Source organism: Falco naumanni, chromosome 4 (genome assembly GCF_017639655.2).
Source record: "Falco naumanni isolate bFalNau1 chromosome 4, bFalNau1.pat, whole genome shotgun sequence".
Taxonomy (NCBI): Eukaryota; Metazoa; Chordata; class Aves; order Falconiformes; family Falconidae; genus Falco; species Falco naumanni.
Genome location: NC_054057.1, coordinates 34,566,461 through 34,589,704, shown reverse-complemented (window position 1 = coordinate 34,589,704; position 23,244 = coordinate 34,566,461). Strand labels below are relative to the sequence as shown.

The 23,244-nt window shown below is 43.4% G+C and overlaps 1 protein-coding gene and 2 long non-coding RNA genes across 4 annotated transcripts in view; 2 read left to right on the top strand and 1 right to left on the bottom strand.

Moving 5' to 3' along the window:
• The first annotated feature begins 425 nt into the window (after window positions 1–425).
• On the top strand, window positions 426–20,924 carry LOC121086301. Its single transcript, XR_005827319.1, has 4 exons — window positions 426–13,932; window positions 14,918–15,071; window positions 16,903–16,981; window positions 17,256–20,924. It is a non-coding gene; the product is annotated as an uncharacterized LOC121086301 (long non-coding RNA).
• LOC121086300 lies at window positions 15,008–22,461 on the bottom strand. The gene is made up of 3 exons (XR_005827318.1): window positions 22,375–22,461; window positions 15,940–16,024; window positions 15,008–15,091 (listed from the first exon to the last, which is right to left on the bottom strand). It is a non-coding gene; the product is annotated as an uncharacterized LOC121086300 (long non-coding RNA).
• GLCCI1 (glucocorticoid induced 1) overlaps window positions 21,475–23,244 on the top strand; it is a 58,413-nt gene continuing 56,643 nt past the window's right edge. For both annotated transcript variants that reach the window (XM_040589847.1, XM_040589846.1), the window contains exon 1: window positions 21,475–22,410. In XM_040589847.1, coding sequence (XP_040445781.1) covers window positions 21,954–22,410 — 457 coding nt within the window. In that variant the 5' untranslated portion in view covers window positions 21,475–21,953. The remainder of the gene's footprint in view (window positions 22,411–23,244) is intronic.

The following is a 23,244-nucleotide window of genomic DNA, read 5'->3' as shown; positions in this document are numbered from 1 at the left end:
ATGTTTAAATAGGACTTCACTGTAAGTGCTTGGCAAGCACAGACTCGAGCTGACGAGGTGCTGAATGTTCCTGTAAAGTCATTATCCAGGGATTTGTTATGGCAATTATATAATTGTTATGTAATTGCTACAAAAGTGGGATTTGTCATAAAATCAGTTATCCTCTTATCCTGTCGATGCAGATCAGATAACAATACTTTTATTCAAGAATATCATCCAGTTACCTTCATCCGTTCACTCTCTGGATATACTGAAACAGTACAATAAATTATTCTGAAATGGCTCCTAATTCTCCATGCTTTGCCTTTTATACATGTAACTGTTGAGGAGACAGACTCTGTATTTTTGGGAAGATTTTTTTTAAAAATTATTATTTCTAATTGAAAGAAAACAAACTCATCATGGAGTGAAACCTGAAACAAGTCACTTCTGGGTTTGCATTACTTAAAAATGTAAAATAACGTAAAAAACCCCTTTCCACCTTTATTATTCCTTTTCAGCAAAGCAATTTTGAAAGCAAACGTTGAAATAGATGTTAATGAAAAACTCTTCTTTTCCTTCCAAGTCAAAAGTTGCCAGAATAGTAAAACATGTGCAGTGCTTAAATTTTGATTACTATTGACTCCCAGTGGAAAATATTCTCAGTAAAACTGATTAGTTCCTTCTTTAAAACTAAGGAGAAAGATAAATAATGCTCAGTCAGGAAATGTCTTACCTATCCGAAAGGAAAAGCAACTATAAGGTTTTGAAACCTCGTTCAGGTGCTTCATCATCATGATCTGAGATAGCCTTCAAATCATGATTGCCACTGTTGGTGAGCTTCGTGATGAGGATTTTTATAACTGGAAAAAGAATTAGGAATGTGTGTTGTGTCTTGTGTATGGTGTACGTGCTTACATAACTTCTTCCTAATCACACCATGAGATGTAACACAGACTGGTTGTGCCTACTAAGGGTTTTGGTCAAAAGAAGCAGCACTTTTCACTGTACATTCTTCTGATATAACTTTATAGGACTCCTGTATTTATATGACTCCTACATTGAGGAGGTTTGTATTTCTGCTCCAAAGACAGTCATCTCCCCTAATCCATACTGTATTGAACAATTTGAAAATAACATTATTAATGGGAAGGTAGTCACCCACAGAAAGCATAATCAGATTTGATTTTAGAAAATAATAAGTTGAGCACGTTGCCTCGATCTCAGTTGCCTATTTGCCTTTTACAAAAGGATATATGGGCTATGGATAATTAACAAACAAGTAGTGTTATATTATTGATCTCTAATCTCCATGGTTACTGCGCTCCTCCAGTTTCATCTTGGTTCTATGTAATTAAGCCTTGTTGCACATGTGTACAGCAGTGCAAGCTAGATTAGGCTGGAAACACAGGAATCATTACAAAGGACAAAGAAGGAAATTCCATTTATTTTGCACCATGGCATATCTGGCAAAGCTGTTACGTCTCTACATATGGTATTGGTGAAAATATGCGATGTTGTGCTCAAACACCAGAAGCCAAGTGCTTGTGAGTAACTGTACTGAAGCTAACAGTGTGCTGATTGGATTTAGGTCCTGATCTTTGTCCATGGTATTGTTATAGACCTTTCTGGCACTTTCTGCCTCTTGTCATACTGGGATCTGTAAGAATACCCTCAGCTTGAGAGTTGCTCTAACATGACTTTAAAGTAGCAGTAATTTTTAAATTTTAAAGTATAGGTAATTTTAAAAACTTTTTTTTCTTCCTTCTTGCTGTATGAAAGACCCAGATGATCAGTGGGAGTGTTATTATTATAAAAATAATAAAAAAGCAACATGAAAGTATCTAGACATGCAAAATTAAGTACCATAAAATTGAGCTTCCCCCCACCCACCCCTGCTCTGTTTTCTAGCTAATCTTGGACAGTTCTTGGAGCAACGCTATGAGGAAGTTTGAAGTAAACTTCAGTGAAGTTTACTTTTTACCAAACGTGTTTTGAATACTCTTCTATGTCACCTTTGAACTGACCTGAAGCAGGTTAGTCCTCTTCTAGATACCTCGAGTCCAAGCCATCTAACTACTTTAACATGTACATAGGAAATAGTTGGAGAAGCTTTTGCACCTTGAAATAACTCTTTTTAAAAAAAAATATATCTCTTTTAGTCTCAATGCACCGATTAGTCTTTCACTTTTCCTTATCAGACCGTTTTCCATTTAATTTTAGTTTCCCTGTTTCTGGATTCAATTTCCCCTAGCTTCATCTTTGTGGCACATTTATCCTGCCGCAAGCTGTTGGCCCAGGCCGTGGGTATCTGCTTTCCAATCTGACTGCCGAGGTCGCTGCTCTGGAGGGCACAGTCACCTTCACCACGGCAGCTGCCAGTGCCTCGCTGCCTGCGCCTTCTCCTCGCACTGCTGCGTAGTCTCAATCAGCAAGGTATCGCCTGCTAGCCTCGGCCATACTTAGGTACTCTGCAGCTTCTCTCCTCCCTTTCCATTTCTTAAAGGCCACAGATTCCTTCCCAAATAAAGCACATTTATGATGATTTTTCTTGTTCCGCTGCAGGTTCACTCCCAAATATGGTACTTTTGGCATCTACCGTATCTCTTGAGGCTCCTGATGGAGTGGATACTCACAACTAGCAGCAGATATTACAAACAAAAATGGGATTTACAAAGAAGTTTGCAGAATGTTCTTCCACATAATTCATTTCAGAAAAAAGTAGCAGAAATGAAAGGGTTTAAATACACAAAATCCCACAAAGTAGTTAAACCAAGATGCTTAGGTATTACTGTAGTCACGGAAGGACCATAAGCAACAAAGAAATCCACTTTCAAAACACCAAGTATATACAACACTATAGAAAACAAAACATTCAGCATATGGAAATAGGATTTGTGAATGTTTTTGGCTAGATTAAATCCCCAAAGCTGAAAATAGGAGTCATTCCAGAACTGCATTTAGATGACACTTTCATAAAAAACAGTAAGCAACAATATAATTCTATCTATGTTTCTGCACAATTGCATCATCCTCCCCCCTTTTCACCCCAAAGTGAGCCCAAACGAGCCCACTAGTGAGAACTGAAAATAAGAGTTTTCAAAGTAGAGTATATGGAAAATTACCATGAGATGTATGTATTAAAAATGATAAAAAATGGCTTCAGAAATCACAGTAGTTTGGTCTTCACTTCTTTCTAAATAAGAATAATAAATTGTAAAATGTGCAAGGCTGGATCACATTAGAGAATTCTCATAAATTATATATTACATAGTTGGACATTAAACTGTTAATACAGGAAAGCTTCAGAGCATGGGTTTCCAGTTTCCACTTTATGAATTTTTGTCAGCACAGCTTCCTGTGGTCAGATGACGTATCCTGTCACTGCCAGGCTTTTTTCCCCCCAAATAATTGAATTTTAATGACACACAGAAACTCACACACTGGTGTTTGGTTGAAATGCAGTGCTAGAGACCATTCCAATTTTTTGCTCCTGATTGCACCTTTGTGATTTCTTACTATATTAATTCCTGTAAACACGTCCGAGTTTCTCACCGAAGACTTAGCAACGTGAGCCTTAATTAAACACATTAGTAGTCACGGAACAATTAAAGTCAGTCCTCATCAGAAAGAATTGGTCTGCAGGGAAGAGGAGACATACAGTCAGCGTACCGTGTGCTAGCACTTTATTTACAGAGGCCGCGCTGAGAACCCAAAATCAAATCAGTAACAGTTTGCCTAAAGAAGGAACTATCACGCCTCATGGATTGAGACACTAAAGTCTTCTTCTTGCCTATTATTCTTAATACACAGCCACTGTCATGGAACTTAATCAGAATTCATGAAGCTGCTAAAGCCAAGAAAGATTATTGATCTTATTAAAGATGTAACAGCACCAGACTGAGAAGAAGGGGCCTCCGGGGGCAGGCACAGCGGCCGTACCTCACTCCATGCCTAGCTGGCAGCTTCACCGCCATGAGGAACCAGAGGCGTTTTTCTTCCACAGATCAGGAGCTTGAAAGCCTGGGCACAACTGCCCCGCGTTGAGCATCCGCATCTCTTTACCTATAGATTCGAAGTACGCCTTCCTAGTCATCATCAACAACATTTTAATTAACTTTGAAGACTTGATTCCTTCCTCAGTTAATCCTATCTAATGGTACTGGAAACAGAGGAGTGGCATAGGTGTAGCTGGATGGGAATTTAAAACTTGTCGTAGATTCCAAGGATATTACAGATGGCCTCATTTGACTGACACGGCTGGTACTAACACAGAAATCATCTACGTGTTCTTCTCTATCCTAGGGTGGTTTTTTTGCCATACTATTTTTAGAGTGCAAATTAATTGCTATATCTGTAGAAACTGTGGAGTGGTAACAGTGGGACTAGAGCTGTGCAAATTATTTTTTTGGATCAATTGCCAAACTGAAAAATTAAATAAAATTTGTGTAGACTGACCCAAAATAAATTTTTTCATGACGAAAAGAAAAACCTGAAGAAGCCTAATTTGAGTAAGTTGTTCCTTTTGACAGGAAATGAGCTAGTTTATTTAGAAGTAACTAGAACAAAAGGATTCAAAGCGCTCAGTTCATGGAAATTTGTGGGAGTCAGGGGTTCCCCCTGCTGAACAGCTGCGTGGTCATGCTGCTTCACTCACTGAGATGCGAGAACCTGGGTTAAATTTTGAGGGAGCCTCAGGAGCAGGGCATTCAGAGCTGAACACTCCTCAGTCGCTGCTGCTGCAACTCTTCCATCCTACCTCTACATGAAAAACTTGATAAATACTAGGTCAGTTGGAGCGCATCCCTGTAAACCAATCCCACCCCATCCCTCCCACAAACTCCTTACTTCTGACCCTTACATTTTTTTTTTTCCTCTGCCAAGGGATGGAAAGAAGGATGGCAGCGAAGGAGAGACAGTGCCTCTTACCTCCCTTCCCCGGCCATGGAAGACAGAAGAGCCTGCAGCTGGACACCTTCAGGGCAACGACCTTGAGCTCCCCCTGACCTTCCCCCTGCCCTGCTTGTAGAGGTGCTGCTCCACCCTGGATGTTTCATTACGTACACAAAATACACCAGTATCAGAAGGAAGACCGAGGACCCCACCCAAGAAAAGCTAATAACATGGCAATTAGGGGACTGAGTTAGGTAGGAATTAGAAATCTGAATTCAAATAATCTCATGAAGAGGAAGGTTTTGGCAATACAGCTCCCATATTCTGCATTGTTCAAGTGCTAGGAATTGCATCAAAAGGAGGTGTGAGCTTTTCCTATTCCTCCTCCAGCTTTATTTATCTAGGGAAAAGAGCCAGCTGAAACTATTTGGCAATTCTGATCCAGGTTTAAGTGGGGGGAAACTAAAACCAGTACTTTTGGTAATTACTGTAGTCATCTAGAACATTCACCCAACTGAACACCACAGTGGTATTCTTACAGCACACCTGTGCAGGCAGGATTGTCAAGTTAAACTAGAATTCCTTTTATCTCTGCACAGCAGGTGAAAATTAAAACTTAAAACCAGAAAGGAGTAACACAGATCTCCTGGCCAGCAGCCACTCTCTTGATAACAGGTGACATGCAGCTGCTCTTATTGGGGTAAAAGCTACTGCCAGAGAGGTAGGAAAGAATTTTTGGGTTCATTCCTATTGCAAAAGGTGGCAGATCGGTGCTGCTTTGGCTGGGTGAGCCGTGCTGCTGGGAGGGATCCTTTCTGGCTCCCTGCTCTTTCCACAAATGGTCCTTTCTGTCGCAGTGCACCTGTGTGCGCCAGCTCAAACAGTTCCTCGGTTGGTGAGGGGGGACCACATCCTCCAGTGGGAAGAGAGAGGCCCGAGCACTTTTTCCCCTTGTTTGTTCTCCAGGAGCCTGTCACTGGAATCGGGCAGTGAGCTGGGCCGTGGCTGTGCGTGTGCTTACGTGCTTTGCAAGGAGCTCACGCTGTGCTTGAATTTCATGCTACTGATGTAATTCCCAGAAACCGTGGATCATGTTAGCCTTTCAGTTCTGCTGTGTTATTCAGGTATTGCCATAGTTTATTTTTTCACCTACAATGTATTTATTCTGTATTTATAATCTATCCAACCTATCTGGAAGACTTTTAGTTGTGAAAAGGAGATACAACTTCATCAAGAAAGTGATTGGAAAAAGGCCATCTCCCTCTTAACAAGTGTTTATGGAGTATGCCCCATACTTTTTTTTCCCCCCCATTACAAAGATGAATTTTGTTTTGACTTTCCTACATGAGAAAAGCAAGCTTTTGCCTCTTACAACAGTCCTTTGAAATCAACCTTGATAGTTTCCCTGGAGTGAAGACTTATCTCAGCTTGCAGCTGTGGATCCAAGTCTGTCAACCCACATATGCCATGTATGTTTTAAGCAAATAATTTAATGCATAATGTCATTTACCTTCCATGTCTATTTGAACAGTTAAAAAAATAAAATTCTGTGGTATTATGTATTCACTGGGCTGATAAAACAATTTGCAGCATGGAATCTACTATATAAACAGTCAATACTTGACATGAAAACAAAAGAGGCTGCTCAAATGCAAGCTATCCTTTTGCAGTTTTTTGTGTGTCATGTACCCCTTCAAAATATTAAACATGAATAGAATTAAAAGTAGTTGTAAAGTGTTTTATTTCAAGACTGGAGCATCGTTCCAAGACAGGTAGTACATGAGTGAGGCCAGGCAGGTGGACCTCTGAAGGGTTTTTTCGTAGGCAAGAAAGAGACCATGAAGAAGCTCTTTCTGATCTTCTGGATGTGATTGTAAAAAGACCAGCAAGGAGAGAGACGGCTTACTCTGAGGTGCAGCGGACGCTCTGTTTCCATTGATAATCCATGCAAGTGCACTGTGTGTAGAGCAGTAGCAGTCTCACACAAGAAATGGAAGATGATCTCAACATAAGCCGAGACAGAAAATATCCATTCAGGGAACAACAAAAAAAAAAAGACTACAGGACAACTACATAGTACGTAATACCAGCAATAAGGATTCTTACAAATAAACACTTCAAAAGGGCAGAATTACCTTAGGTAGGAGTTCTTTGCCTTTCCAGAGTGAATGTACTGTAACCAGTACCAAATACATGTTCTGAGAAATCATAAATAATTAGAAACATCTAGGATTGATTTGGTAAAGCATCTTATAGGAAATCCATTGACATGTTTTATTGGTGCAAACAGCTACACATTTTCTCTGTGTATATCATACACTCAGTATCTCAGGAGAAAGATAAGGTATGCGGATATAAAACTTAACTGGTAACTCTGACTCCTATCATCCAATTAATTTCTTGTAGAAGTTTCTTCCTTAAATAAGCCATGGACTATATCAGATCACCCCTATTATGTTGTTTTTCTATTGATGTACCGTTACTGTTTAGAGATAGAATAACAGGAGATTGAAATCAAGGTTTCTCTTTCCAAACTGCTGATACATAACAGAATTTGGCACACCAACTAACTTCCTTGGTTTTCTTAAAACTCTGTCATGTAATTACAATAAGCACTTCCTTTTCTCTCTGAATCTCTATGAAATCATAATAATGTCCTTTTATAATCAGTGTTTTTCTCCTAAAGATTCAGCTTTCCTTGTTCTTCAGAATCCTTTTAATTAAAGCATGCCCATAAAAGCTGGAATGTTGGAGGACGATGTTTTTGGAGCTGCTGCTGTGTACTTATGCGGATGCTGCACATCTTGAAAGAAAATCGTGGTTTCAAGACAAACCTAAAGGTCTTATGACAGCTTGTGCTGTACTTTTAATTTATGCTATTTTTTGAACATGTTAAATTTTAGTTTATACGTAGGCTCAGCCCAGTACTTTTCTACCAAGTGTTTAAGGCTGCTGCGGGGAGTGATGCACTACAAGCTATAATTTAGTGGCAGGTGGGAACTGCCTGAAATACATGTAACTTCATAAGTTATTCCTAAAGTGCTATTATTACCTGAACTCTCTCTAGTTTCAGCACTCAATATCCTTTCCTTCCCTCTGCACTGGGGTAGAAAGGCAGTGGGAGGGAAGCAAAGTTATATTTTATTTCTGTGGCTGTGGAGCTGTTATCGCTGCTCGTGGCTCCTAAGAGCCCGTGCTAGCTCAGGGTACAGCTAGGCTGCCAAGGGCTGTGCTAGCTCTGGGCAAAGCTGGCATTTCCCAAGCACTAAGACATCCTCAGAAAGATGGTGCTGGACCACAGGCACACTTAATAAAGCCGATACACAAATACAAAAGGCCGGCCGGCCTATTACAAACATTTAAAAGTGAGAGGCGTGTATTAGTACAGCGCTCAGATGTCACAGTGATGTCCGTTCGATGCACCCCAATGCCTGAATCAAAGGATCCAAGTGATCACGCCAGTGTATGTATTACCATTTCTAAATACATTACTTAAAACACTATTGCAAAAGCTAAACCAATGGGATCTTTGTTCTCACAAACTTTATAGTTGTTCTTTACATAGTGACTTGTACAGCTATTCAAGTTCTCGAGTGTTTCTATGAAGCTAATACCAATTAAAATTCTTCACTTGCATATAATAAAGTGGGATACTTTTAGTGTTACTTAGCATAGCTAACTTGTGTATATGGAAAATAGCAATAAAGTACTGAAATTTAAATGTAATAAAATGTTCAACGGAAAATTGTAAATGAGAACTCTTTTTTGGAAAGTCTGCCACTTGAAAGAAGCAAAGCTATTTTACTTGGAAGCTTAAACCTCCGCTGGATAGAATATTCCAGCTTTTTGGACTATTGGATGGACAAGCTGAGCTTCTAAATCTTTTCTACCCCCATGTGTCTGATCCCTGTCACTGCTAAAATTAAGCAGCAAAAAGCTTTTTTTATAGGTATGTAAGAATAATAAGCGGATACATGAAATGATGTTCACACAGCAGTCACGGGCGATTTATCACAGGGCTATTGAGGAAGCAGAGGAATGCCGGGGAGCTGGCAAAACACTAATAGCAGAAGTGGGGTTCCACTTGCATAAACCATAGGAATAGGACTTCTAATTTTTTTTAAAAAATCTCTTTATATTAACTCAAATGTTAATATACAATAGAGAGTAACATTTTTTGAAAATGTCATCTTGTTTTGATCTACAGACACACATTTCCTGAGTGGCAGAAGACAAAAATCAGCACGCTCATAATTCCTTGGAAAATAATCAGCTCCCAAACAAATTCATGATATTTAAACTTTTTGTCTCCATCCAAGGATTTTAGTATTATTTACAATTCAGACATGAGATTGGGAAAAGTTTTTTACTTTTTACATATTTGTCAAATTGAATCAAATTGAGTAACGACTTCTCAATGTTTATAATCTAAAAATACATTTGTTTTGTAAAAGACATTTAAATAATGCTCACCTAAAATCAATTTCACACACCTCTGCCATCTTCTTATCCATGTTATCAGTACTTTCTTTTTCAATAGAAGATCTAATCAACAAGTCCATATTCTTTCTCCTTCCATCCATTCTCCCGCTTTCCCCTCTCTCTCCGAATCCCTTATCCTGGCAATTCTTATCAGATTTTCATTTTACCCCTCCTCCTTTACCAGTAATCCTGTAATTTTCTATTTGTGGTTTTTTCCTTGTTCTTTGTTTTTCTTAACTCTTCATGGCTATCCCAACATACATATAAGGATGTCTGTCCCATCTGTATTTTTTTAAATCCTACATTTGACCTAGTCTTGTTCTCGTATTTCTGCTGAGTTTTCCTCTTGTCCGTAACTTGTCAACTAAAATAATGCATTGCCTGAAACAATTACCTGGATGGCTTTCTGCCAACTTTACCTTTTCTCCAGTTGTCTTTAATTTTGGCTGTGCATGCTCCACTCAGCTCTTCTGAGGTCACTATTAATGATGTGACCGAATTTCAGGACTCCTTCCACCTCCACAGCCTGTGACACTATTGATCGTGCTGTGACTCTGAAATCTTGTCCTCTCTTGACTCAGGGTCTTTTCTTGTTTTCTTTTCCAACTAATTGCCAACTCCTCAACCTTTCTTTCAGCCGTGGGAGATTTCCATCGTAGCTTTCTTTTTCAACAGATATCTCACCAGGCTCTATTTTTGCCTCTTATTATTCTGCTCGTGTGTTTTCTTAGGTGACTTCTTGTGATTGCATCAGTGCAACTGTCATCTCTACAATGCAAGTTCTCCACTTTTCATTACGCATACCTGGTTTCCCCTTGAGCCTAAAACATTGAAGTCAAGATGACCTTCCTGAATCATTTTGATGATTTTATCAGCTTGTCTTTGTATCCTTTCCTGGCATTCCCCTTTACTGTCATTTTGAATACAAGTTAAGGGCATCCACTGGACACTCATCTATAATCTTTTCTCGTATCTTACTGTGCGGTTCATTGTTCCAAGCTGAAGATGCCATTTCCAGTTGCCCATACATCTTTTTCTCTCAGAATTTCTTTCATTTCATGCAGCATTTTCAGTGGGGAGTGCTCTTTTTAATTTATTTGTAGATTTGTAAATATGCTGTGTCCTATGTTTCACGGTATAGATATCTAGTCTATACAAAATACATACTCTAACTTCATTCTTGCTCCCTTTTTCCTGTTTTTTACTTCAATTTCTCTTATAAATATTACAAGCCCTTGGCTTTAAGAACTGCCTTTTTGGGTGTGCACAGTAAGCAGTACAATATCCCATGACACAACAAATAATACTAATTTATATTTTTTAGCTCTACTTAAATGACACTGATGAGATTTCCAAAAACACTTACTCTCCCCAGACACCTGTAGCACCATATACACAACAATACAACTCAGCGCTAAATAATGTGATGGCAAAAAAGTAAAGTTCAAAGAAGTCAGATGGTTTTGAGGCATTAATACTGTGGCATGTCAGCCCATTTCATTGTATTAAAATAATGTTAAAATATAGTTTGAAAACCAAACTTATGCAGTATTACACTTCAGTCCAATCGAAATCTTTTCAATAATCAGGATTTCATGCCTGTTTTTAGGATAGTGAGGCAGATAGAGTTTTTCCACTGTATATTAGGAGAGGAAAAGGGGATGGACAAATACTTATGCTCCATGTACATACAATGCCAGACATAATAGGATCACAGTTAACCAATAGGTCACCCAGGTGCTATGACAGTAAACGGGAAAAACAGTTGAATTGAAGTTGGTTAGGGAATATTTAAATTTAATTTCTTAAAGGCATGAGAATCCCAGGCCATTTCAGATCAGCATATTCTAATTTTATATAAAACCAAAAAAAACACAAAACACAAAACTCAAGCCCCCTGGATTGCATAACTTACAAATCACTTCAAGGGAGTTCAGTGTGAAAGGTGATGTGAAAGTGCAAGCTGTTAAACGCTGTCGCAGCTGACTGAGTATTTTGTTTATTCTCTAACCAGACTCTGCTTCAGGACTCTGCACCACAGCTAATTAACCATAATGCTTTATAATTGTATAAACAGAATATATAATAGATCTGTATGATATATAATTAATTCTGCCCTTAAGGAAAGCTTTTGTAAGTGAAACCATGTGCTGTTTGAGAACTGCCTCTTTATGTTCTCCCTTACAAGGCAGGTATACTTCCCTGCCAGCAGAGCTCAGGGAACATTCTAGAAAATAATGTTCGTTAACGCCAGCCAGGTGTTTTCTTGCAGGACTGACTACTGGGCGCCTCATCTCCAAAACAGAGGTGGTTGCAGATGCCTCTGCTCCTTCCTTTATGCAGCCTGCAGTGAGGAAAGGGGTTTCAGTACAGAAATTTGTCTGGTTCAAAAAGATCAAGCTCACTTGCTGTTGTCATGCAGCAGTTTTATTGGCCTTACTTTTCGATGTTTTTTTGTCTATTAAATTCCAGGCTTGATTTCGTCATTGCTACTGGACCTGCAAGACCAGAACAGAACCCCAAACACACATAAGTATTTCGTTCCTGGATTATGACCCATAAATAAGCACAGCCCAATGTGGTTAGAGAATGATCATTCCCGCATCTGGTGTTTGATGTGCTTGTCATTCCCTTGCAAAAAAAAAAAAAAAAAAAAAAAGACACACAGGAGTTCAGGAGACCTGGGGGATCAGACACCTGATTTCATTAGATGAGGACCTGCTTCCTTGACGTGGCAGAACAGGCAACATCCCTCTTCAAGACCTGTTCAATCAAAGGCGTGGAAGTGCCATAATTCCCCTTACATGGGGGCTGGAGCTTCGTGTGTTCCTAGCTGTGGCTGGTAGAGAAGTCGTGAAACGCCAGGCTTAGCAGAGCTGATTCACTCTGGTGAAAGACTCCACTAGGCTGTTTTCAAAGAAAACCTATCATTGTAAGATGCTAATCAGAGCCAGCAGCCATCCAAGCACCCCAAGGTAGGAAACTCCCATCTACCTGGTACACTGCTCATGGTCTAGCTGGAGATCCATTTCCCAGGACCTTTGAGGCATTGGTTCACACTCTGGACATCTTAAATGTACATGATACAAGAAGTTAATATGAAGATAAGTTGTTTGCTGAAAGAAAGGAAGAAAAAAGAAAGAAAAAAAGAGAAAGAGTGAGCAAAGAGCAGAAGCGTCCTTGATCTAGCCACCACTCAGCTGAACAGGAGGCACAGGTTCACATTACCCTCCTCTGGAATGATAATCACACCCTTCCTCAAGCCTGACACACCACTGGGAGGATTATCTTTGCATGGCAGCCTAGATCCTTCTGACTGATAAAGTTGCTGTATCTGAGAAGTATTTGGCAGAACTGTCGCCATATACACAAACAGAGGCTTGGTATGGGGAGTAGTCTGTATCGGCTTTTGTGCCCTCCAGATCAACTCTCCAGATCATCTTCATAACTTGTAGAACAAAACACACGATTTCCTTGAGGAGCTTTGAGGTGGTTTTATTAATGGGTTTCCAAACCTCTTGAGGTAACATTTCTAAAATAACAAGCTTTTTGTGCCTCTATTGTTTTCCCACCCACATCCACTTCTGAATTCAGAGCTGTCTTCCATCCCCTTGTGAGATAAGAAGTCACAAAAATTGTTTTCCCTCTTCTTTCCAACATTAAGAGATGCATCTTCTTCTATCCTTGCATGATTAACTGCACTTCTTACTCCCTTTCTCTATACTTCTTATGATGAGTTATCTCACATATCCTTTTTCCAAATACATTTACTGTTTAACGTTCCTTCTCACTTAACAGAGATACACCCTGCTGGAAGAGCCAAAGCCATAACTCTGTACTATAGGAGAAGGTCTTTCCCTTGAGACGTTTTATCCTGGGCTTGTAACAACTGAACAATTACATTAGAGTTGGTTTCTGTATGGTGACACTGATTTCAGCTGTTTATTTGAATGTAGTAATTCCATCTCCACCAGTAGTGGTTACATTATATGTCAAGCATCAGGAAAATTACATGTGCCTACATCTGCCTGGCTGGCCAGTCAAAGATGGCACATGAGAAGCTTGGAAAGAATTTCTTCAAGTAATGTGTGGGCTTTTTGTCCTTTAAGACTATGAAGAATCTGAAGAAATTACCCAAAAGATGTATTTCATTGGAACTGCTCTGATCTCTTAGAGAAAGAACTCTCTTTATGGGCGAACAACACATATAGATAGATTTGCCAAATAATGCTTTTCTTTCCAAGGACCCATAAATCTCAGATTACTCTTGAGAACAATAAATATTGCAATAATGCTGCTCTTGATTACAGGCAAGAATAAAACTGCTCTGACTGGTAGTGATTCCATAATTATGTTTGATTACAGACATGCTCCTACTGTACCGATGCAAAGGGGTTATTTGTTGCCTTCTATCAGTCTTCTGGATTTCACTGGAGACCAAGAGCACACCATGCCAGCACACAGAGCTTACTCAGCTGCCTTCCTTAGAGCTTTGTCACTAAAGCGTAACATTTAACAGCAGGAGCTGTGAAAGTCATGCGTGCAAAACTTTTTATGGAACTGTAATTAAAACACTATGTAAGTACATCAGTGATGGCCAGTTTCTAAGAGGATCCTGAATTTCAGCAACTCTTGAAGGCTCAATCTTGCCAATAAAGTTTTACTTCATGGTGCAGGGGCTAAAGTTACTCATGCATTTACTATGCTACAGTTACAGCAAGAACCAAAATAATAATGAGAAAAACCGACAAACTATATCCATAATATTGTCCATGCTTTCTACTACTGCAGAACTTAAAAAAAAAAGAAAAGCTCCATTAAGCTGAGTAGCCCTCCCTCTGTCAATGAACAACAAAAAAAATCATGCCTTACAATTTATTCTCCAGTGCTTTGTTTATTCGGTATTAAATGACTCATGGAATAAGGTTTCCACCTCTCCCTGTGGGAAATTATCCCAGCTGCTGAGACCTACCAGCAGTTCCCTTTCCTTTGTCTCTCTTTTAATGATGCCTAAGTTTTGCATTCTATTTTAATTTGGGATGTAAAAGCTACAAAGGAATTTCACATCCCCAAACCTGCTTTTAAATGCAATTAAGGCCCTAACATGAACCCACAAACCCACGGAAACATACAGTTAAACCAGAAATGCATCATGCATTTCACTTTAATACCATGCCACCTCAATGGTACACTTTTAAGCTAACTCCATACTTCCTCATTTTTACAGGTTTGTCCCTTAGTGTTATGTAAATGCACTTTTATTGTATGTAAATTAGCATCAGGTGAATTGTTAAAGCCTGTTTTATAGCTGTCACACCAAGAAACCACATTTACAAGTAAGTATCTGTTCTACAGACAAATATATTACTTGCCTGGAAATAATAATTATTTCCAGTATTTTGTCTCAGTGCTGTGACTCTGCTCTGTCCCTGTAACCCGTCATATGCACAGAAGCTCTCAAAATGGATCGTCCTTATGAAAAGTATCAGTCACTTAGAAAGAAGCAAACCCTAAAATTATTTAAACAATGTGGTGCTCTAATACATTTTTTTCTTCTTACCAGGCTGCAAAATCTATTTAACAAGAGAATATTATCCTGCTTTGAAGATGTAGAGAGAGCACGTTTACTTCCCAGTAGTGGTTGTGGAGTGCACTGTGTCACTCAACAGCATCCCTTTGGCTGGGGAAGGAACAGTGGTGACAAGCTCCAAATAAAGGTTGGTGCTGTTTGTTGTGCCTAGGAACAGAGATGGTGGTGAACAAGGCTTTATTTGTGAGAAAAAGTAAACTAGGACAAATAGAGAGAGAGAAGAAATCTAGAGGACTCTCTGAAACGGAGGCTGGATTTCCCAAACCCTCAGATTTGCCTTTTAAATCAGTATTGTCAAAATGTACCCTTATTAACACCAGCACAAACCTGACAGCTAGGGCACTGGGGTGGTAGGGGCATTCACAATTAATGTAGTTCAAAAAGGACAACAAAAAACCCGGATACGGACCAAATCAAGAAATCTTATCAGAAAGATGTCAGGGACTCTACTATCAGGCACTTATAACTGTTGTAATGGATCATAATGGCTGCAAATCTACCTCGTTAAGGGGATGCTGTTCATTTAAAAAGTAAAATGCCATATAAATCACAGTACTATACAGCACATTCGTGCTTTCCTAATATCCTTAGCAAGGTAACTGCCCATATGAAATGGTGCCTTTCCTTTCATTTATTATATTTTGTATGATTAGCAATAAATATCACAATATAAACATTTCAAATTCTACTGGTATTTGTTTACTGTTTCTACCTTTTTTTAATTCCAGGTGCTACTGCTGTACATACTTAACATAGAGTAGCTAATCTACTCTGAAAACATAATTTCTTTCTGCACAGATGGTTCTATGATGTAGCAGGAGGTTGTTTTATAAATAGGAGGAATTATTTTCATTATATCTTTGCAACATGAAGTGTGTCATTATTTAGCTATTATAATAAATATTTTACAGATAAGACAGTGGCACAAGGAATTAAGGTAAGAAATGCTAGAAGTGTCCATTACATTTGACATGTCAGGTTATCAGAACACTTACCATTTTACACTGTTTCAATCAGCTTCACTTTGGTGTACAGCAACCACACAAATTTGGCCACAAGCGTCCTCCTCATGCTAATTGCCTAGAAATAGAATAAAGAGAAAACAAACCTGCAAAAGCCCTCAGCTACTCCTGTGACAAGCCTTGGTCTTGGTCCTAGCTGTGCAAATTGGATTTTTTTTCCCAGATGATGAACTGGGGAAAGGGGATGGAGGTGGAGATTGAGGCAAGTGACCAAAATTAGAACAGTAACTTAGGGCAGGGCTGCTGATTGGAGAAAACAGCTTCTCACAGGGTATGGTCTGACACGGTTGACTTGTTAGCTAAAGGAAAGCGCTGAATGAAATTACCTGTACCAAAGGATAGAACGAAAAATTTCAGACTGAATGAGAAGCCTAGAAACAAGGATTGGCGAATTCAGCTGTGAGTTGAACGTTCGCCTTTATGCTAAACCAGATGCCTAAGGAATACATAATTCGAAAGTCCCAAGTGGTTGGCCTATTTTCCTGAAGAGGAGAAAAAGATGTAGCAGCAGGTCTGATTCCAAATGAGATAAAATTTTGTTATAACAAAGGTAATGGTTAATGGGCAGGTTCTGGTTTAAGTGAGTTATTCAGTATCACAAAAAAGCTTCTGGCAGACAGGAAAAGAAGACAATTATCCAAAATGGTATTCAATTTTCTTAAGGGAAAATCTTACGGTTCTTATTCTGTAGTTTCCTGGCTTGTTCATTATGCAGTCCTTACTCACAGCAACAATCTCGTGCATGAATGAGGTACAGTAAGAAGTAGCGTTTGACTAAAATGACACTAGAATACCTTTCTTGCTGAAATTCAATGTTAAACTTAATTCTGAAATTTTCCAGTTTGTGAGTATTCATAAGTACTACTCTGACCTAGTATACTTTTTGAATCCATAGGTCTAACATTTGTTTACTTAATGCCTTTTCCCCATCTCCAGGAAAACAAAGACATGAGGAAAGGAAATCTAATGCTTGACCACATGTCTGGCCCTAAATTGGATGATCAGCAATGTGAAGGTAAGTCCTCAGTAGTGGGTTTCCTTGTGTTGTCGGAAGATAACTTGAGCATGTAGAGACTTGAAACTCATCGTGAGTTGGAAGCGCTGTAAATGGCACTGAATGGGGAGGCAGAAGTTTTGCCTGCCTTTACCTGTCCCATTTTGGCTCCTGCTCTCCTTTGTTCTCTGTGCCTGAATCCTGGCCCTCCTACCCCATTCCCAAACACTTTCCTTCTTATTAATATCTTTTTAAGTGTCTTTTCCCATTTCTCACTCCTCTGCATTTCACCCAGACCTCTCTACTCCAATCTCTTCCCTGGTGACTGCCAACAAATCCAGCAGTGGGGATGACTCTGCCTCAGCAGCCCTGGAGAATTCAAGGGCACAACTGCAAGGTAAATTCCAAAAAGCCTGTGGACTGAAAGTGCTCAGCTGATCTGCAGAGGTCATATCCGTGCCACAGAACATCTGGGAGCTGTGAGAAGATGCAGTGTGGTTGATGAAGAAAATATCCAGCTGTCAAAAAAACCTGTAGTAAAAATAATTCCATGTATTTTGTTTTTCCCATGACTGGCTTGTTCTAGCTAGAACTTTTTTTAAAGGCAAAATAGGCCAAACCCTAAACCAACACCTCCACAGCCTGAGACAGACATTTTCTAGGAAAATGTGCCACTCCTGCTTCAGCAGAGCTATTCAGTGCCCAACAGCAGCATTTCACATGGGGGCCCTAACTACAGGTGGTGCTCCCGTTCCTGCCTAGGGATGCGGCAAGTGCACAGTGGCAAGCTTAGTTTTGTTACTGGAGAGCTGTACCTTGGATTGTTTGGGGTTGCTCTAGTCATCGGCCACAGCTCATGATTTCTAGTTGTCTCTTTCAGAATATTACAGGGATGTAAGTACTTCATCTTGTTATTTTTTCTCTTCCCAAATGTAATATTCTCAATACAAATGTAATATTCTTTACAAATAAGTGAAATACAGGGTACAGGGAATGGATCCAATGATACATGAAGATGAATGCACCCTTTCTCATTACTGTTTTGTGTTAGGTGCTGTGTGAAAACCTCAGGGATGGTCACAAAGGACTTGATTCTAAGTGGAGTGGGCAAAGGGCAGCAAAGAAAACATAGAGGGAGATAAGCGAGACATAAAAATAATGAAACAACCAGGTAGATACACTGGGAGTGCAGTATTCATGGCCTTATGCCCAGGCAAGCGCTTAGAAACAAAAGACATGTCCAGATCTGAAGAGCTTTTTTCCTCTCTAAAACCCTGAAGTAGGAACAAAGCAAGCATTAGGATTGCACTGTGTATAGTGACTGCTGAAACCTTCTCTGTTTCCGTGGCTCATGATACTCAAGTAAACCTGTTTCTGCCCTCAAGAGATGAACCCATTAGCAACTGATAATAGTGGGAGAAATGTGTGTAGCTTTGCTCCACACTTGCCTGTTGTTGCCCTACTCCTTGAGTTCACTCCCTTGCTCCCACGCTCTTGCTGTGATGTATAATTTCTACTGCTTTCAGGATGTCTCTCCCAGAAGCTGCGCCTGTGTCTTGCGGAAGGATTTAAGTTTCAGAAATACCCGTTACCTCCAGTGTAAACTCCTTTAAGCACATCCCATCTGATGAGGTAGTTTCTTAAAATAGTAATGAGAAGCAAGAAATGCCTCTTATGTGGCTTTTGAAAAGTTATCTCAAGGTATTTAAGGCACACATGGGTTTTTGAAAGATATGAAGATTCTGATAGGAGCTGGTTTTGCTTCACTTTCCCTGTTGTATCCTGTGAATATTACAGAACAATGGCATTCCCTGAGGGAAGTACTCTGAAACCTGGACCAAAAACATAATGAAAAATTCAGCAGTTGGCATACCGCTTTAAAATAAAGAAGAATATTTCCTTCATCTCTTCCGAAATCAGTTTCCTGGGCACATGGCACGGTGTTGTTACACTATGTATGCTAATTCTAGTTAAGAAGGGGATGAAGACAGAAATCACTTTTGGGGAGGGAAGCCTCCCCTGTACAGCTGTCGATGTGTCTGGTAACAGTCTGACTAGAGGCGGCCCCAGTGGATCTTTTCCTCTCCGCTTGCTTTGAAGGTGATGTTCGGACTGTAAGGTTGCGGCAAGGTCCCACGCTTGTTTGGAAAGGAAGACTTGCTACTGGTATTTTACACTCCCGTGTCTTATGGTTTGGGTTTTATTGTTGTTGTTATGGGGCTTGGGGGATTTTCTTCACGTTGCACGTTTACCTTGTCTTTATGCATCTCTTCCTCCTATACAAATATCCCACTTGTTTTGATGGGAAAGAACGTGGTAGAAGTACCTGCAGGCATTGTAGAATAGTGTCTGAACAGCTAAATCCAAGAGTTATACCAGTTCCTCTTTATTTTAGTCTGCTGTAAGCCTGAGCACTGTCAATAGCTGCAAAGTATCAGCTATTGCCCTAGTCAAAGACGTACCTTCTCTCGCATCAAAATCACCGAATGATTTTCGGTCTATAAGATGTTACTGTATCAGCACTGTTATCCAACAAAGTTACAGATAAAAAAAAATGTGCTTACTGTTTAAAACACTACCGATGTTAGTGTGGGCAGACTACCTCTACAGGTGAATGCTTTCCAGCCATTTTGATCCCAGTGCAGTGAAGCAGGAAAAATAAACTAGATAGACTTCATAAACTGTGATTAAGCACGGTGCAAAAGCCTTGGGGGAATAAGTCTCTACACCACAGTTATACAAACAAATTTGGCTCATGCTAGTAGGAAAAAAGAAAGACTGGACTAATGGAAAAATACATGATGTTTTTTCTTAAAATTAATTTACATGAGTGGCTTTGTTGACGGAGCACATGTTCATGTGGATGTAGGGCATATTATTCCAACTCTTTCTGTAGCATAACCACAGTGACCGCAGCACACGGTGCTAGTGCAAACAAAGTCTCGTTAACAGCCCATGAACAAAAGCATTTTCCTAGAATACGCTTTCTCATTGGTACTGTTGACCGGTTCCTGGCCTACCAAGGGATAAGGCTAGGTAGGTACGGACAGCTTTGTAAGTATAGAGTGAGAGTAGTAATCAAAGTGTGCTAGAAGTGTATCATATAATTAAAAAGAGTGTGTGGGACAGAGTTAATTTTGTGACCCTTTTTTCTTGATTACTGATGAACTGGAAGGCAGTGTCTTATATAGTAGATTACAGCTTCTTAAATACCACCCATTGTACTTCTATCTATGTTCTCCATCCTTTTTGTTCTCTTAAAGCCAGCACTCTGAGAGGCTGTCACACTGAGCTGGCTGGCTTCCTCCACTAAGCAAGACTCGCTGCATTTTTCCTTAACCTCCATTAGCATCCTATTTTTGTCAGATCCAACATAAACACTGCTCTCTTGATGGACTCAGCTGAATGTATCTGATCTTATAGACATTTATCTTCTTAGCTATTAAGCTACTCAACCTTTATTTTCTTTCTGTCCCATTGTCTCGTGTTATCAATTCATCTACTGGGAGCTTTCTCCTAGAACAAAAGCACTTTTCTTAATACTACTGTAAAACTTTTTATTTTCCTCTTGACATTCTCCGGGAAGGGTTTTTGGATCTACATGAGCAAAAAATTCATACAAATTCCATATACACTTCTACGAAATGCCGAGACTACACTTCACTGGAATTTGAAGAACATCTTGATCTTTTGGCAAAAAGAAAATTACTGTAAAGGCTTGACAGTCACATGGATGGATGTGAACAAAGTTCACTGCGGGTAACTCTGGCCCTGTTTCTGCACCTTCCCCGCACGGGAGCGAGGGAAGGCGGGAAGCAGCGCATCGCCTGGGATGGGGGCGACTGCGAGCCTTGGCTCAGGTACCCGCTCCCCTTCGTACCGAGTCGGTATCCTCCTGACGTCGACTTCAAACTCAAGGGCTTATCTTGGCCCCTTCGCGGGTCAGGCCGCCCGGGAGCTGCCGTTCTCCCTTTCCCCCCCTGCCAAGCAGCCCAGCTGCCCACCCCCTCGGCCCCGCCGGCGCGGGCACCCCACCGCAGCGCCTGCCGGAGGCCGCCCGGGCGGCGACAGCTCTGCGGGGAGAAACGGGCCGCAGCCCCGGGAGAGAAGCGCGACGGGCCCCGCGGCCCCGCCCGGCCAGGCCGCCTCTCGGCCCCCGCAGCGGCCGCCGCAGACCGACAGCGCCGGGGCCACGTGCCGGCGCAGGCCGCGCGCCCGCCCTCCCCGCACCGACGGGCGCAGCACCGCCCCCGCGGGCAGCACGCGGGCCCAGCGCCCCGGGGCCGCCTCCCCGCCCCTGCCACATCCCACTTCCCTCAGCCCGCCTCCCCGCCGCCGGCGGGCCCGCCCCGCCGCGCCGCCCCACCCCCCGCCGCGCGGCCCCGCGCTGCCATTGGTTGAGAACGGAGAGCGACGGGGCCGCTGGGCAATGGAGCCTGCGCTGGCGCGGTGGTGGCGCCCAATAGGCGCGCGTGCTGCCGCCCCTGCCTGTCGCGGCCGGGCGTCGGGGCTGCGCGTTGCCATTCGGAGGCAGGGCGGCGCGGAGAGCGGATGGTGCTGGCTGCGGCTGCCGGGCGCTGGCGGGGGCAGGAGCAGGAGCTGGCTGCGAGCGCCTCCCCCTTTCCCCATCCTACTCCCTCCGGCTGCGTGCGCCCTCGTCGCGCCCCGCCGCCGGCCGCCCCGAGCCGGCAGCGCTGTACGATGTGAGCGGCCGCGTGGCTCGGCAGCGCCCCCGTGCCCACGACGCTGGGGCGGGCAGCGATGGCCAGAGCCTGGCGTGGGAGCAGCCGCCGTCGCCGATAGGAAGCGCCGGGGGCAGCTGGGCAGGCGGCGCGGAGACTCCCTCGGGCCGTGAAGCGCTTGTCCCGCCCCGCCCCCTCCCTCCTTCCCCCCCTCCCCCCGTGGCTCGTGCATGCGGGGCGCCGGGGGCCGAGCCCGGGCCCCCCGCAGCCGTCGGAGCGAGTGACCCGCAGGGTCCTGCGCATCCCCCACCATGTCCTCCTCGTCTAGCTCCTCGCAGACCCCCCCGTCCCACCACCAGCCCACGCCGCAGAGGATGAGGCGCGGCGCCGCCGGCTCCCCGACTGCCGGCGGCGGCACGGCCGGGGGCCCCGGTAACGGCGCCGGGGGAGGTGCGGCGGGGACCAGCCGGCTGCTCCAGCCCATCCGAGCGACCGTCCCGTACCAGCTCCTGCGGGGCAACCAGCACAGCCCGACCCGGTCCCCGTCCGCCTCGGTGGGCAGCAATACGGGGCCGGGGGGCGGCGGCGGGGGTCGCGGCGGAGGCAGCCCGCCGCCGCCCAGCGCGACGCCGCCGTTGGCGGTGGGAGGCGGCGCGGCGGAGCCGGGCAGGGTGAAGGGCAGGCAGCGGCGCTCGCCGGAGAGCGGCGGCGGCAGCAGGAGGAGCAGCTCACCTGAGAGACGGAGCCCCAGCTCCCCGGTGTACAGAGGTAAAGCACCGGGACATAAGCCGGCGTCCCTCTTCCCCGGGGGTGCTGGCGGGGCTGAGGCCGCTTTGCCCCCGGGCGCCCCCGGCCTCGGCTCCGCGCCGTGTGTGGGGTTGCGCCCGGCCCGCCCCGGGGCCAGAGGGGGTGGGAGCCCGTGGGACTGCGGCCCGGCCCGGCGGGAGCCTTCAGCAGGGCGGAGGGGCGAGGGTAAGCGCTAAACCTTCCCCTGTCCCCTGCCAGGAGGGCTGCCGGGCGGGCGAAAGCACCTCGTCCCGCCGCCTTCCCCCGGGCACGGGGGCGAGCTCTTAAATGTCATCCACCTCCTCGGGCGAGGTGGAGATCCAGCCTGGAAAAACACCCCTGGCCTCCCCCCGCACCGGCACCGGGAGGAAGTGCCGCCCCGGCGGAGCGGCGCGGGGACGAGCCCCCCCGCCGCCCCCCGCCCTGGGGTGCCGCTGGCGGCCCCCCCGGCCCGGCCGGCCCCGCCGCGGAGGGCAGGCGCCGGGGCCCCGGCCCCTCAGCACGGGCTGGGGGAGCGGAGGTAATGGGGGGGACGCGTCTAAAACTAACCCGCTTCCCTGTCTACAGGTGTAATAATGTCGTGCGGGTGGCTAATGGGTTAAACTCGTATCTGGGGTGTCACAGCCCAGTTCTTACGAGTGTGTGAAAACCGAGCCTCAGACGCGCTTCCTTTCTGCACAGCTCGGTTTCTTAAAACTTGCGTTTTTATAACGTCTTGGGTTAAAATATGTAGCGTTCTCAGGTAGAGACACCAAAATAAAAGAGAAATTCCCATATTGAGATGCTTAAAAACAAATAACAGTCTGAGTCCTTGTG